This window comes from Ascaphus truei, unplaced genomic scaffold (assembly GCF_040206685.1).
Source record: "Ascaphus truei isolate aAscTru1 unplaced genomic scaffold, aAscTru1.hap1 HAP1_SCAFFOLD_385, whole genome shotgun sequence".
NCBI lineage: Eukaryota > Metazoa > Chordata > Amphibia > Anura > Ascaphidae > Ascaphus > Ascaphus truei.
The window spans coordinates 214,696-231,462 of record NW_027456715.1 but is presented as its reverse complement, the minus strand read 5'-3'; the positions used below and the strand labels follow the sequence as shown (position 1 = coordinate 231,462).

Genomic DNA, 16,767 nt, shown 5'->3' with positions numbered 1-16,767 from the left:
GGAGAGAAAGGACGGGGGGGAGAGCAAGGACGGGGGGGGAGAGCAAGGACGGGGGGAGAGCAAGGACGGGGGGAGAGCAAGGACGGGGGGGAGAGCAAGGACGGGGGGGAGAGCAAGGAGGGGGGAGAAGAGCAAGGAGGGGGGAGAAGAGCAAGGAGGGGGGGAAGAGCAAGGAGGGGGGGGAAGAGCAAGGAGGGGGGGGAAGAGCAAGGAGGGGGGGAAGAGCAAGGAGGGGGGGAAAGAGCAAGGAGGGGGGGAAGAGCAAGGAGGGGGGGAAGAGCAAGGAGGGGGGGGAAGAGCAAGGAGGGGGGGAAGAGCAAGGAGGGGGGGGAAGAGCAAGGAGGGGGGGGAAGAGCAAGGAGGGGGGAAGAGCAAGGAGGGGGGGGAAGAGCAAGGGAGGGGGGGGAAAGAGCAAGGAGGGGGGGAAAGAGCAAGGAGGGGGGGGGGAAGAGCAAGGAGGGGGGGGGAAGAGCAAGGAGGGGGGGGGAAGAGCAAGGAGGGGGGGGGAAGAGCAAAGAGGGGGGGAGAGCAAAGGGGGGGGAAGAGCAAGGAGGGGGGGAAGAGCAAGGAGGGGGGGGGAAGAGCAAGGAGGGGGGGGGAAGAGCAAGGAGGGGGGGGGAAGAGCAAGGAGGGGGGGGAAGAGCAAGGAGGGGGGAGAGCAAGGAGGGGGGGGAGAGCAAGGAGGGGGGGAAGAGCAAGGAGGGGGGGGAAAGAAGCAAGGAGGGGGGGAAAGAGCAAGGAGGGGGGGAAAGAGCAAGGAGGGGGGGAAAGAGCAAGGAGGGGGGGGAAGAGCAAGGAGGGGGGGGAAAGAGCAAGGAGGGGGGGGGGAAAGAGCAAGGAGGGGGGGGGAAAGAGCAAGGAGGGGGGGGGGGAAAGAGCAAGGAGGGGGGGGGAAAGAGCAAGGAGGGGGGGGAAAGATCAAGGAGGGGGGGGAAAGAGCAAGGAGGGGGGGGGGAAGAGCAAGGGGGGGGGGAAAGAGCAAGGAGCGGGGGAAAGAGCAAGGAGGGGGGAAAGAGCAAGGACGGGGGGGGAAAGAGCAAGGACGGGGGGGGGAAAGAGCAAGGACGGGGGGGGGAAGAGCAAGGGGGGGGGAAGAGCAAGGACGGGGTGGGGAAGAACAAGGACGGGGGGGGGGGGAAGAACAAGGACGGGGGGGGGGGGAAGAGCAAGGACGGGGGGGAAAGAGCAAGGACGGGGGGGAAGAGCAAGGACGGGGGGGGAAGAGCAAGGACGGGGGGGAAGAGCAAGGACGGGGGGGGAAGAGCAAGGACAGGGAGGAAGAGCAAGGACAGGGGGAGGGAGAGCAAGGACAGGGGAGGAAGAGCAAGGACAGGGGGGGGGAAGAGCAAGGACAGGGGGGGGGGGAAGAGCAAGGACGGGGGGGGGAAGAGCAAGGACGGGGGGGGGAAGAGCAAGGACGGGGGGGGAAGAGCAAGGACGGGGGGGGGAAGAGCAAGGACGGGGGGGGGAGAAGAGCAAGGACGGGGGGGGGGGGAGAAGAGCAAGGAGGGGGGGGGGAGAGCAAGGAGGGGGGGGAAGAGCAAGGAGGGGGGGGAAGAGCAAGGAGGGGGGGGAAGAGCAAGGAGGGGGGGGAAGAGCGAGGGGGGGGAAGAGCAAGGAGGGGGGGGAAAGAGCAAGGAGGGGGGGGAAAGAGCAAGGAGGGGGGGGAAAGAGCAAGGAGGGGGGGGAAAGAGCAAGGAGGGGGGGGAAAGAGCTAGGAGGGGGGGGAAAGAGCTAGGAGGGGGGGGAAAGAGCTAGGAGGGGGGGGGAAAGAGCAAGGAGGGGGGGGAAAGAGCAAGGAGGGGGGGGGAAAGAGCAAGGAGGGGGGGGGGAAAGAGCGAGGGGGGGGAAAGATCAAGGAGGGGGGGGGAAAGAGCAAGGAGGGGGGGGAAGAGCAAGGGGGGGGGGGGAAAGAGCAAGGAGCGGGGGAAAGAGCAAGGAGGGGGGGAAAGAGCAAGGACGGGGGGGGGAAAGAGCAAGGACGGGGGGGGGAAAGAGCAAGGACGGGGGGGGGAAGAGCAAGGGGGGGGAAGAGCAAGGACGGGGGGGGGGGAAGAACAAGGACGGGGGGGGGGGAAGAACAAGGACGGGGGGGGGGGAAGAGCAAGGACGGGGGGGGAAAGAGCAAGGACGGGGGGGAAGAGCAAGGACGGGGGGGAAGAGCAAGGACGGGGGGGAAGAGCAAGGACGGGGGGGGGGAAGAGCAAGGACAGGGGAGGAAGAGCAAGGACAGGGGGGGAGGGAGAGCAAGGACAGGGGAGGAAGAGCAAGGACAGGGGGGGGGGAAGAGCAAGGACGGGGGGGGGGAAGAGCAAGGACGGGGGGGAGAGCAAGGACGGGGGGGGAAGAGCAAGGACGGGGGGGGAAGAGCAAGGACGGGGGGGGAAGAGCAAGGACGGGGGGGGGGAAGAGCAAGGACGGGGGGGGAGAAGAGCAAGGACGGGGGGGAAGAGCAAGGACGGGGGGGGAAGAGCAAGGACGGGGGGGGGGAAGAGCAAGGACGGGGGGGGAGAAGAGCAAGGACGGGGGGGGGGGGAGAGCAAGGACGGGGGGGGAAGAGCAAGGACGGGGGGGGAAGAGCAAGGACGGGGGGGGGAAGAGCAAGGACGGGGGGGGGAAGAGCAAGGACGGGGGGGGGGAAGAGCAAGGACGGGGGGGGAGAAGAGCAAGGACGGGGGGGGAGAGCAAGGAGGGGGTGGAAGAGCAAGGAGGGGGGGGAAGAGCAAGGAGGGGGGGGAAGAGCGAGGGGGGGGAAGAGCAAGGAGGGGGGGGAAAGAGCAAGGAGGGGGGGAAAGAGCAAGGAGGGGGGGGAAAGAGCAAGGAGGGGGGGGAAAGAGCTAGGAGGGGGGGGAAAGAGCAAGGAGGGGGGGGAAAGAGCAAGGAGGGGGGGGAAAGAGCAAGGAGGGGGGGGAAAGAGCAAGGAGGGGGGGGAGAGCGAGGGGGGGAAGAGCAAGGAGGGAGGGAAAGAGCAAGGAGGGGGTGGGAGAGCAAGGAGGGGGGGGGGGAAGAGCAAGGTGGGGGGAAGAGCAAGGAGGGGGGAGAGCAAGGAGGGGGGGAGAGCAAGGAGGGGGGAGAGCAAGGAGGGGGGGAGAGCAAGGAGGGGGGGAAAGCAAGGAGGGGGGGAAAGCAAGGAGGGGGGGAAAGCAAGGAGGGGGGGGGGGAAGCAAGGAGGGGGGGGGGAAAGCAAGGAGGGGGGGGAAAGCAAGGAGGGGGGGAAGAGCAAGGAGGGGGGGGAAGAGCAAGGAGGGGGGGGGGAAAGAGCAAGGAGGGGGGGGAGAGCAAGGAGGGGGGGGGAGAGCAAGGAGGGGGGGGAGAGCAAGGAGGGGGGGGGAGGCAAGGAGGGGGGGGAGAGCAAGGAGGGTGTCCGGCGAGGTTCCAAGGGAAGGAGGGGGAGGTTTGGTGAAAGGTCAGTCCCACGTAGGAGCAGAAGTGGGACTGGGAGGGAGGGTCACAGCGCGGGAGGGAGGGTCACAGCGCGGGAGAGAGGGTCACAGCGCGGGAGAGAGGGTCACAGCGCGGGAGAGAGGGTCACAGCGCGGGAGAGAGGGTCACAGCGCGGGAGAGAGGGTCACAGCGCGGGAGGGAGGGTCACAGCGCGGGAGAGAGGGTCACAGCGCGGGAGGGAGGGTCACAGCGCGGGAGGGAGGGTCACAGCGCGGGAGGGAGGGTCACAGCGCGGGAGGGAGGGTCACAGCGCGGGAGGGAGGGTCACAGCGCGGGAGGGAGGGTCACAGCGCGGGAGGGAGGGTCACAGCGCGGGAGGGAGGGTCACAGCGCGGGAGGGAGGGTCACAGCGCGGGAGAGAGGGTCACAGCGCGGGAGAGAGGGTCACAGCGCGGGAGAGAGGGTCACAGCGCGGGAGAGAGGGTCACAGCGCGGGAGAGAGGGTCACAGCGCGGGAGAGAGGGTCACAGCGCGGGAGAGAGGGTCACAGCGCGGGAGAGAGGGTCACAGCGCGGGAGGGAGGGTCACAGCGCGGGAGAGAGGGTCACAGCGCGGGAGAGAGGGTCACAGCGCGGGAGAGAGGGTCACAGCGCGGGAGAGAGGGTCACAGCGCGGGAGAGAGGGTCACAGCGCGGGAGAGAGGGTCACAGCGCGGGAGAGAGGGTCACAGCGCGGGAGAGAGGGTCACAGCGCGGGAGAGAGGGTCACAGCGCGGGAGAGAGGGTCACAGCGCGGGAGAGAGGGTCACAGCGCGGGAGAGAGGGTCACAGCGCGGGAGAGAGGGTCACAGCGCGGGAGAGAGGGTCACAGCGCGGGAGAGAGGGTCACAGCGCGGGAGAGAGGGTCACAGCGCGGGAGGGAGGGTCACAGCGCGGGAGGGAGGGTCACAGCGCGGGAGGGAGGGTCACAGCGCGGGAGGGAGGGTCACAGCGCGGGAGGGAGGGTCACAGCGCGGGAGAGAGGGTCACAGCGCGGGAGGGAGGGTCACAGCGCGGGAGGGAGGGTCACAGCGCGGGAGGGAGGGTCACAGCGCGGGAGGGAGGTTCACAGCGCGGGAGGGAGGGTCACAGCGCGGGAGGGAGGGTCACAGCGCGGGAGGGAGGGTCACAGCGCGGGAGGGAGGGTCACAGCGCGGGAGGGAGGGTCACAGCGCGGGAGGGAGGGTCACAGCGCGGGAGGGAGGGTGACAGCGCGGGAGGGAGGGTCACAGCGCGGGAGGGAGGGTGACAGCGCGGGAGGGAGGGTGACAGCGCGGGAGGGAGGGTGACAGCGCGGGAGGGAGGGTGACAGCGCGGGAGGGAGGGTGACAGCGCGGGAGAGAGGGTGACAGCGCGGGAGAGAGGGTGACAGCGCGGGAGAGAGGGTGACAGCGCGGGAGAGAGGGTGACAGCGCGGGAGAGAGGGTGACAGCGCGGGAGAGAGGGTGACAGCGCGGGAGAGAGGGTCACAGCGCGGGAGAGAGGGTCACAGCGCGGGAGAGAGGGTCACAGCGCGGGAGAGAGGGTCACAGCGCGGGAGAGAGGGTCACAGCGCGGGAGAGAGGGTCACAGCGCGGGAGAGAGGGTCACAGCGCGGGAGAGAGGGTCACAGCGCGGGAGAGAGGGTCACAGCGCGGGAGAGAGGGTCACAGCGCGGGAGAGAGGGTCACAGCGCGGGAGAGAGGGTCACAGCGCGGGAGAGAGGGTCACAGCGCGGGAGAGAGGGTCACAGCGCGGGAGAGAGGGTCACAGCGCGGGAGAGAGGGTCACAGCGCGGGAGAGAGGGTCACAGCGCGGGAGGGAGGGTCACAGCGCGGGAGGGAGGGTCACAGCGCGGGAGGGAGGGTCACAGCGCGGGAGGGAGGGTCACAGCGCGGGAGGGAGGGTCACAGCGCGGGAGGGAGGGTCACAGCGCGGGAGGGAGGGTCACAGCGCGGGAGGGAGGGTCACAGCGCGGGAGGGAGGGTCACAGCGCGGGAGGGAGGGTCACAGCGCGGGAGGGAGGGTCACAGCGCGGGAGGGAGGGTCACAGCGCGGGAGGGAGGGTCACAGCGCGGGAGGGAGGGTCACAGCGCGGGAGGGAGGGTCACAGCGCGGGAGGGAGGGTCACAGCGCGGGAGGGAGGGGGACAGCGCGGGAGAGAGGGTCACAGCGCGGGAGAGAGGGTCACAGCGCGGGAGAGAGGGTCACAGCGCGGGAGAGAGGGTCACAGCGCGGGAGAGAGGGTCACAGCGCGGGAGAGAGGGTCACAGCGCGGGAGGGAGGGGGGCAGACAGTGTGCTCTAATCACTCACCCTGATTGTGTAGTTGAAGTGTCTGGCTGTGCGCAGGAAACGATGATAACCCTCAGTGTGCTCTGTGGCTGCTGTGACAAGAAGGAGCTTATCTGGGGGGACAGTATATATTATATACACACACGCAGATTATACGTAGATTTAGGGAGAGAAAGGGACACACACACACAGTGATTAACGACACTGACTGGGAACACAGAGTGTGAAGCAGGGGAGCCGGGCTCAGTTCCCGGTGTCGGCTCCTATTGACCTTGGGCTAGTCACTTTAGCTCCCTTTGCCTCAGCCACAAAAAAATAATTGTAAGCTCTGCGGGTCAGGAACTGTGTGTGTGTAACATTCCTATGTGCTGCGTACCGCACACTATACTGTCATTGGTAAACACTGTCCCGTTGGGAGAAGAGAGGCGGGAGGGGAATGTTTGTTTGTGTGCGTGCGTACACGTACACACACACGCACACACACGCACACACACACACGCACACACACGCACGAAAACCTAGGTAACATCTCTGTAATGAAAATATGTCTGTTGCCGGGACAATGCAACGACACGTGGTGTTCTGAGTATAGGCTTTTTATTTCAGCCAGCAAAAAAAATCATTTTTGCTCCATAACAGCGCTTTTCTTCAGCATATAATGGGTTAACAAAAACAGAAGTCCTTGATGTGGGCGTCGCCCTTTTCCCAGCAAGCCCATGTTACAGAAGAGCAGGAGGTCCCAGATACACGGCCCTTATTGCAGGCGGTCTCCCTTCACCGTGTCTCTCTGGGTCAGTTAGGGAGAGCCCTGAACAAGTCCATGTTACAGAAGAGCAGGATGTCCCAGATACACGGCCCTTATTGCAGGCGGTCTCCCTTCACCGTGTCTCTCTGGGTCAGTTAGGGAGAGCCCTGAACAAGTCCATGTTACAGAAGAGCAGGAGGTCCCAGATACACGGCCCTTATTGCAGGCGGTCTCCCTTCAGCGCGTCTCTCTGGGTCAGTTAGGGACAGCCATGAACAAATCCATGTTACAGAAGAGCAGGAGGTCCCAGATACACGGCCCTTATTGCAGGCTGTCTCCCTTCAGCACGTCTCTCTCTGGGTCAGTTAGGGACAGCCCTGAACAAGCCCATGTTACAGAAGAGCAGGAGGTCCCAGATACACGGCCCTTATTGCAGGCGGTCTCCCTTCAGCGTGTCTCTCTCTGGTTCAGTTAGGGAGAGCCCTGAACAAGCCCATGTTACAGAAGAGCAGGGTGTCCCAGATACACGGCCCTTATTGCAGGCGGTCTCCCTTCAGCGCGTCTCTCTCTGGGTCAGTTAGGGAGAGCCCTGAACAAGCCCATGTTACAGAAGAGCAGGAGGTCCCAGATACACGGCCCTTATTGCAGGCGGTCTCCCTTCAGCGTGTCTCTCTCTGGTTCAGTTAGGGACAGCCCTGAACAAGTCCATGTTACAGAAGAGCAGGAGGTCCCAGATACACGGCCCTTATTGCAGGCTGTCTCCCTTCAGCGTGTCTCTCTCTGGTTCAGTTAGGGACAGCCCTGAACAAGTCCATGTTACAGAAGAGCAGGAGGTCCCAGATACACGGCCTTTATTGCAGGCTGTCTCCCTTCAGCGCGTCTCTCTCTGGGTCAGTTAGGGAGAGCCCTGAACAAGCCCATGTTACAGAAGAGCAGGAGGTCCCAGATACACGGCCCTTATTGCAGGCTGTCTCCCTTCAGCGCGTCTCTCTCTGGTTCAGTTAGGGAGAGCCCTGAACAAGTCCATGTTACAGGAGAGCAGGAGGTCCCAGATACACGGCCCTTATTGCAGGCTGTCTCCCTTCAGCGCATCTCTCTCTGGGTCAGTTAGGGACAGCCCTGAACAAGTCCATGTTACAGAAGAGCAGGAGGTCCCAGATACACGGCCCTTATTGCAGGCTGTCTCCCTTCAGCGTGTCTCTCTCTGGGTCAGTTAGGGAGAGCCCTGAACAAGTCCATGTTACAGAAGAGCAGGAGGTCCCAGATACACGGCCCTTATTGCAGGCGGTCTCCCTTCAGCGTGTCTCTCTCTGGGTCAGTTAGGGAGAGCCCTGAAAAAGTCCATGTTACAGGAGAGCAGGGTGTCCCAGATACACGGCCCTTATTGCAGGCGGTCTCCCTTCAGCGCGTCTCTCTCTGGGTCAGTTAGGGAGAGCCCTGAACAAGTCCATGTTACAGAAGAGCAGGAGGTCCCAGATACACGGCCTTTATTGCAGGCTGTCTCCCTTCAGCGCGTCTCTCTCTGGGTCAGTTAGGGAGAGCCCTGAACAAGTCCATGTTACAGAAGAGCAGGAGGTCCCAGATACACGGCCCTTATTGCAGGCGGTCTCCCTTCAGCGCGTCTCTCTCTGGGTCAGTTAGGGACAGCCCTGAACAAGCCCATGTTACAGAAGAGCAGAAGGTCCCACATACACGGCCCTTATTGCAGGCTGTCTCCCTTCAGCGCGTCTCTCTCTGGGTCAGTTAGGGAGAGCCATGAACAAATCCATGTTACAGAAGAGCAGGAGGTCCCAGATACACGGCCCTTATTGCAGGCTGTCTCCCTTCAGCGTGTCTCTCTGGGTCAGTTAGGGACAGCCCTGAACAAGCCCATGTTACAGAAGAGCAGGAGGTCCCAGATACACGGCCCTTATTGCAGGCGGTCTCCCTTCAGCGTATCTCTCTGGGTCAGTTACGGACAGCCCTGAACAAGCCCATGTTACAGAAGAGCAGGGTGTCCCAGATACAGGCCCTTATTGCAGGCGGTCTCCCTTCAGCGCGTCTCTCTCTGGGTCAGTTAGGGAGAGCCCTGAACAAGCCCATGTTACAGGAGAGCAGGAGGTCCCAGATACACGGCCCTTATTGCAGGCAGTCTCCCTTCAGCGCGTCTCTCTCTGGGTCAGTTAGGGACAGCCCTGAACAAGCCCATGTTACAGAAGAGCAGGATGTCCCAGATACACGGCCTTTATTGCAGGCGGTCTCCCTTCAGCGCGTCTCTCTCTGGGTCAGTTAGGGAGAGCCCTGAACAAGTCCATGTTACAGAAGAGCAGGAGGTCCCACATACACGGCCCTTATTGCAGGCGGTCTCCCTTCAGCGCTTCAGCGCGTCTCTCTCTGGGTCAGTTAGGGAGAGCCCTGAACAAGCCCATGTTACAGAAGAGCAGGGTGTCCCAGATACACGGCCCTTATTGCAGGCGGTCTCCCTTCAGCACGTCTCTCTCTGGGTCAGTTAGGGAGAGCCCTGAACAAGTCCATGTTACAGGAGAGCAGGAGGTCCCAGATACACGGCCCATATTGCAGGCGGTCTCCCTTCAGCGCGTCTCTCTCTGGGTCAGTTAGGGACAGCCCTGAACAAGTCCATGTTACAGGAGAGCAGGAGGTCCCAGATACACGGCCCTTATTGCAGGCGGTCTCCCTTCAGCGCGTCTCTCTCTGGTTCAGTTAGGGACAGCCCTGAACAAGTCCATGTTACAGAAGAGCAGGAGGTCCCAGATACACGGCCCTTATTGCAGGCGGTCTCCCTTCAGCGCGTCTCTCTCTGGGTCAGTTAGGGAGAGCCCTGAACAAGTCCATTTAACAGAAGAGCAGGAGGTCCCACATACACGGCCCTTATTGCAGGCGGTCTCCCTTCAGCGCTTCAGCGCGTCTCTCTCTGGGTCAGTTAGGGAGAGCCCTGAACAAGCCCATGTTACAGAAGAGCAGGGTGTCCCAGATACACGGCCCTTATTGCAGGCGGTCTCCCTTCAGCACGTCTCTCTCTGGGTCAGTTAGGGAGAGCCCTGAACAAGTCCATGTTACAGGAGAGCAGGAGGTCCCAGATACACGGCCCTTATTGCAGGCGGTCTCCCTTCAGCACGTCTCTCTCTGGGTCAGTTAGGGACAGCCCTGAACAAGTCCATGTTACAGGAGAGCAGGAGGTCCCAGATACATGGCCCTTATTGCAGGCGGTCTCCCTTCAGCGCGTCTCTCTCTGGTTCAGTTAGGGACAGCCCTGAACAAGTCCATGTTACAGAAGAGCAGGAGGTCCCAGATACACGGCCCTTATTGCAGGCTGTCTCCCTTCAGCGTGTCTCTCTCTGGGTCAGTTAGGGACTGCCCTGAACAAGTCCATGTTACAGAAGAGCAGGGTGTCCCAGATACAGGCCCTTTTTGCAGGCTGTCTCCCTTCAGCGCGTCTCTCTCTGGTTCAGTTAGGGAGAGCCCTGAACAAGCCCATGTTACAGAAGAGCAGGAGGTCCCAGATACACGGCCCTTATTGCAGGCTGTCTCCCTTCAGCGTGTCTCTCTCTGGTTCAGTTAGGGACAGCCCTGAACAAGTCCATGTTACAGAAGAGCAGGAGGTCCCAGATACACGGCCCTTATTGCAGGCGGTCTCCCTTCAGCGTGTCTCTCTGGGTCAGTTAGGGACAGCCATGAACAAATCCATGTTACAGAAGAGCAGGAGGTCCCAGATACACGGCCCTTATTGCAGGCTGTCTCCCTTCAGCGTGTCACTCTGGGTCAGTTAGGGACAGCCCTGAACAAGCCCATGTTACAGAAGAGCAGGAGGTCCCAGATACATGGCCCTTATTGCAGGCGGTCTCCCTTCAGCGCGTCTCTCTCTGGTTCAGTTAGGGACAGCCCTGAACAAGTCCATGTTACAGAAGAGCAGGAGGTCCCAGATACACGGCCCTTATTGCAGGCTGTCTCCCTTCAGCACGTCTCTCTCTGGGTCAGTTAGGGACAGCCCTGAACAAGCCCATGTTACAGAAGAGCAGGAGGTCCCACATACACGGCCCTTATTGCAGGCGGTCTCCCTTCAGCGCGTCTCTCTCTGGGTCAGTTAGGGACAGCCCTGAACAAGCCCATGTTACAGAAGAGCAGGAGGTCCCACATACACGGCCCTTATTGCAGGCTGTCTCCCTTCAGCACGTCTCTCTCTGGGTCAGTTAGGGACAGCCCTCAACAAGCCCATGTTACAGAAGAGCAGGAGGTCCCACATACACGGCCCTTATTGCAGGCGGTCTCCCTTCAGCGCACAGCGGTGCCTCCCTGTGATGGGATAAGAGGGCGTCTCACACACAGGGGATTCCTATAAGGTAATAGGGACAGCGGTGCCCCCCTGTGATGGGATAAGAGGGCATCTCACACACAGGATTCCTATAAGGTAATAGGGACAGCGGCGCCCCCCTGTGATGGGATAAGAGGGGGTCTCACACACGGGATTCCTATAACGTAATAGGGACAGCGGTGCCCCCCTGTGATGGGATAAGAGGGCGTCTCACACACACAGGATTCCTATAAGGTAATAGGGTCAGCGGTGCCTCCCTGTGATGGGATAAGAGGGCGTCTCACACACAGGATTCCTATAAGATAATAGGGACAGCGGTGCCTCCCTGTGATAGGATAAGAGGGCGTCTCACACACGGGGGATTCCTATAAGATAATAGGGACAGCGGTGCCTCCCTGTGATGGGATAAGAGGGCGTCTCACACACAGGATTCCTATAAGATAATAGGGACAGCGGTGCCCCCCTGTGATGGGATAAGAGGGCGTCACACACACACAGGATTCCTATAAGATAATAGGGACAGCGGTGCCTCCCTGTGATGGGATAAGAGGGTGTCTCACACACACAGGATTCCTATAAGGTAATAGGGACAGCGGTGCCTCCCTGTGATGGGATAAGAGAGCGTCTCACACACAGGATTCCTATAAGGTAATAGGGACAGCGGTGCCCCCCTGTGATGGGATAAGAGGGCGTCTCACACACGGGATTCCTATAAGGTAATAGGGACAGCGGTGCCCCCCTGTGATGGGATAAGAGGGCGTCTCACACACAGGGGATTCCTATAAGGTAATAGGGTCAGCGGTGCCCCCCTGTGATGGGATAAGAGGGCGTGTCACACACAGGATTCCTATAAGGTAATAGGGACAGCGGTGCCTCCCTGTGATGGGATAAGAGGGTGTCTCACACACACAGAGGATTCCTATAAGGTAATAGGGACAGCGGTGCCTCCCTGTGATGGGATAAGAGGGCGTCTCACACACAGGGGATTCCTATAAGGTAATAGGGTCAGCGGTGCCCCCCTGTGATGGGATAAGAGGACGTCTCACACACACGGGATTCCTATAAGGTAATAGGGACAGTGGTGCCTCCCTGTGATGGGATAAGAGGGCGTCTCACACACAGGATTCCTATAAGATAATAGGGTCAGCAGCGCCCCCCTGTGATGGGATAAGAGGGGTGTCTCACACACTGGATTATTATAGGTTTAAAGGGTCTGTCCCAGAATCCTGTGCTCCTTGTTATTAGGATTCTAAACGTGGCAGCTAGAGTGAAACAAAGAAACCCTTTATTCCTTCACTAAATAAGCCTGGAAAAGTTTGGGATCCAGTTACCAACAGCCGAATGAGAGAGGAGTCAAGGGAATGTATGGGGTGAGAGGGAGAGAGGGGGTGGAGAGAGAGGGGCCAAGGGAATGTATGGGGTGAGAGGGAGAGAGGGGGTGGAGAGAGAGGGGCCAAGGGAATGTATGGGGTGAGAGGGAGAGAGGGGGTGGAGAGAGAGGGGCCAAGGGAATGTATGGGGTGAGAGGGAGAGAGGGGGTGGAGAGAGAGGGGCCAAGGGAATGTATGGGGTGAGAGGGAGAGAGGGGGAGAGCGAGAGAGAGGGGCCAGGGGAATGTATGAGGTGAGAGAGAGAGAGGGGGAGAGCGAGAGAGAGGGGCCAGGGGAATGTATGAGGTGAGAGAGAGAGAGGGAACGAGGGGCAGAGACAGTGAAGAGGAGAGAGAAAAGGGGAGGGGAAGATAAATAGGGGAGAAAAAAAGGGGGGGGGAAGAGAAGAGACTGAAGATGTAGCTCAGGGATAATATGAACCAGTTTCAAATCCCAGACAGCTGTTGCAATCTCAGATAAATCACTATCTCCCTGTGCCTCAGACTGGAATATTAGAGTGTAAGCTCATCGGGGCAGGGTGCCAGCAGAATCCTCTGTACAGCGTAGCGTACTCTGTCAGAGATAGAGAGATATATATATATAAAGCGAGGGGGCGAGGGAGAGAGATGATGGGTTTAACAGCTGTGCTGCGATGGGGACAAGAATGTGGGATTTATTCCAAGGAACATTGTGTGGAAGGAAACATTACAGGGGAACAAGAGGAGGAGCGTGGAAAGAACTGCAGGAGAGAATATATATTACGTGTGTGTGTGTGTATACACATCTCATTCCCAGCCTCCCCTTCCTTCCATGTAATACATTCATGGAAACATCTTCTTCTTTCCAAGAGCCTTCCAAGGACAAAGTCTCAGTCTCTGACCCCCAAAATGTTCTACCGCACCCTTTAACCATATCACGTCCCTGTCATTAGGTCACTTTGCCCCTACGTGGGACTGACCCTTTAACCCATTAAACACGTCCCTGTCATTAGGTCACTTTGCCCCTACGTGGGACTGTCCCTTTAACCCATTAAACACGTCCCTGTCATTAGGTCACTTTGCCCCTACGTGGGACTGTCCCTTTAACACATTAAACACGTCCCTGTCATTAGGTCACTTTGCCCCTATGTGGGACTGACCCTTTAAACACATCATTGACCAATCATAATGAATAGGATTTCTTTGAGATGGCTGAAAATAAGATGGAATGTGTGTCCCCGAGAGGGACGGGAGGTGGAAATCTTGTAGGGTGGAAGAGTGAGGGATGATCCTGCAGGTTTTTTCAGATGCCCTAGGGGACGGGAGTGCAGGACACTCAAAATTTCCTGGTATGTGCTCAGCTCAGATATTTAATGCCTCCAGGAAGCAGAAAGTGTAACCACATAATTATGTGCTGCAACGTGTGTGTGTGAGATATATATATATATAGATACATATATATATATATATATATATATATATATATATATATATATATATATATATATATGTATCAGTACCGTGTTAGCCGAGCTTCAATAATCAAAAAATAAATAGATGATACCGTTCTGTGGCTAACAAAATGCTTTTTATATATATATATATATATATATCAGAAAATAGCCGTGTTAGTCCAGTTGCGATACTGAAGAACTCATTTATTCTGCACTATTAGGTGATAAATTGTTAGTCCAATAAAAAAGGTATGTCATAGGACAAGCTTTCGAGAGTTCTCCTCTTCTTCAGGTCAGGCAATACCACTTGACCTGAAGGAGAGGAGAACTCTTGAAAGCTTGTCCTATGACATACCTTTTTAGTCCAATTGTGAGCACATTTACATATCTTAGGCAGGTCTGCAATCCTGCCTTTCACCATTATCCCCAGCATACAGTGCTTCCACTGCAGCAAGGGATTCTGGGAAATGACATGCAAATGAGCACACAATGTGTCACCTTTTTGTCTGAAAATCCATTGTTACATGGAGCCCATATAAGCTAATGCTCGCTGCTAACACAGCTTTAAAGCACAGCATGGGAGTCAGATGCAAAGCCAGAGAATCCATTCTCAGACGTTTCAACCTTAATGGGTGTAATAGATATATATATAGATATATACATATATATATATATATATATATAGATATATACATATACATATATATATATATATATATATATACATATATATATATATATATATATATATACATATACGACTATTAAGGTTATGGTGGGTAAAAAAAAGTGACTAAAACCCTCCACAGTAAAGCATAAAGCAACTGTAAATATTCCTGTATATTCATTTGCATGTCTTAGACAGGTCTGCAACCCTGTCTTTCACCATTATCACCCAGCAAACAGCACTTCCACTGCAGCAAGGGATTCTGGGAAATGACATGCAAATGAGCACACAGTGCCACCTTTTATCTCATGCTCACATTACATGAGCAACCCTTAGCCAATGCATGCTGCTTTAAACACATCTTTTAAGCAAGGACTTGGGAGATGCAAAGCCAGTTAACCCACTCACAGACATGTTTCAACCTTGATGGGTCTCATCAGTGTGAGGTTGGCTCGCTGACATTTGCTCAAATGAGATAAGAGTCGGTAATCACCACGACTATTAAGGTTATGGTGGGTAAAAAAAAGTGACTAAAACCCTCCACAGTAATATATATATACACACACATACACACACGGACTTAATGCAGACATTCGCACACACTATTATAATTTGTTGTAATTGTCCGCCCTGTTTCCCTGCCATTGTATACCTTGCCCCCCCAGTGCTGCTGTGGATGTACAGCCCCCCATCCCCAATTCTCACCTTCCTTATCTCTGTTTTAACACCCTTCCACTGTCTCCCCCACCCCACAAACATCTCTGTCCTTTATTCTTCCTTACCCCCAATCCCTGTCTAAGTCAGAGAAACCTTTGTATAATCAGTATTGCTTGACCGTAGGAAGAGGAAAACTCTCGAAAGCTTGTCCTATTACTCTTACATCACTAAGATTCAGGGACCATTTAACACCTCTAGCCATAAATCGCACCTACACACGGGGGAGGGATAAGCACAGATCACATCCCAGGCTGCACTGTTTGTAAGTTAACCCTTTGCTTGCTTTATTCCTTGTACCATCGCCAGAAGAAGAGATCAGTATCTGGAAATCTCGCACAAATAAAAGCGTCTCGTTAGCCACAGAACGGCACCGTCTATTCCTTCTTTATTATTACGCTCGGCTAACATGGTATCAATACCTCTATATCTATATCTTCAACTACCCGTATATTATCCCAGTAAATACTCCCCCCACCCCCCACACGGCCCCGTTACTGCCAATTCCTCAATTTGCCCTATTAAATAGCTCATTGCTTCTAATTATTACAGTAATTGCCCCTCTCCCTAAAATCAGACCAGCTTCCCCATCCCACAGTAACTGTTCCCGCCAACTACCTCTCATCCCTCTACCCAAGTAATTACCCCATTAACTCCACATTACCGTCTAATTACCCCAGTAATACCACACACCATCTAACTACCCCAGTAATTACCCCATTAACTCCACATACCGTCTAACTACCCCAGTAATACCACACATCATCTAACTACCCAAGTAATTACCCCATGATATACCCCCTCCCCTCTAATTACCCCAGTAATACCACACATCATCTAACTACTCAAGTAATTACCCCATGATATACCCCCTCCCCTCTAATTACCCCAGTAATACCACACATCATCTAACTACTCAAGTAATTACCCCATGATATACCCCCTCCCCTCTAATTACCCCATGATATACCCCCTCCCCTCTAATTACCCCATGATATACCCCTCCCCTCTAATTACCCCATGATATACCCCCTCCCCTCTAATGACTCCATGATATACCCCCTCCCCTCTAATTACCCCATGATATACCCCTCCCCTCTAATTACCCCATGATATACCCCTCCCCTCTAATTACCCCATGATATACCCCCTCCCCTCTAATTACCCCATGATATACCCCTCCCCTCTAATTACCCCATGATATACCCCTCCCCTCTAATTACCCCATGATATACCCCCTCCCCTCTAATTACCCCATGATATACCCCTCACCGGGTCGCACCGCCTCCTTGCTCGGGGTTTCCCCCGCAGCCGCCGCGCAGAGCAGCAGGAACACGAAGGCTCCGGCACCGGGACAAGCCATCCTCTCCTGGCCGGGTCACACGCACTCTGAGCCGGTCTCCAGGGCCAGGAAAGACCGGGGATCTAGGCCCCACCCACCAAGGGGTCAGGCAGCCAGAGGGCGGGACAGGCACACGCCGCAGCCAATCAGCAGCAAGAGCGGCCCCATTCGCCCAGTCAATGAAAACCTCCGCCCACCTGTGAGCAGCCAATCAGAGCACGGCAGCTGTCACAGGCAGCCAATCGCTACGTCCCATTGCTGGTTTGCAGCCAATCAGGAGTGGGGATTAGAGCGGAGACTGATGTGGGTGTCAGTGTTGTGAGGGGGGCTGGGGGCGGGTGTCAGTGTTGTGAGGGGGGCTGGGGGCGGGTGCCACGTGTTAACTGTCTGTGTGTCTGACTCTTCATTTCTGTAGTGCCGTGTTGTGAGTATATATATATAAAAACATATCTCTAGCCTAGGACGAGTGTTGGCCAATCAGATCGCGCAGAAG

General features: G+C 57.2%; 1 protein-coding gene across 1 annotated transcript in view; it reads right to left on the bottom strand.

Annotated features, from left to right (window-relative positions):
* Positions 1 to 16,389, bottom strand: part of PLOD3 (procollagen-lysine,2-oxoglutarate 5-dioxygenase 3) — a 135,797-nt gene extending 119,408 nt beyond the window's left edge. Inside the window, 2 exon segments of the mRNA XM_075583818.1 lie at positions 5,717 to 5,808; positions 16,205 to 16,389. Of these exon segments, the coding sequence (XP_075439933.1) occupies positions 5,717 to 5,808; positions 16,205 to 16,295 (183 nt within the window). The 5' untranslated portion in view covers positions 16,296 to 16,389.
* Between the last annotated feature and the right edge of the window lie 378 nt (positions 16,390 to 16,767).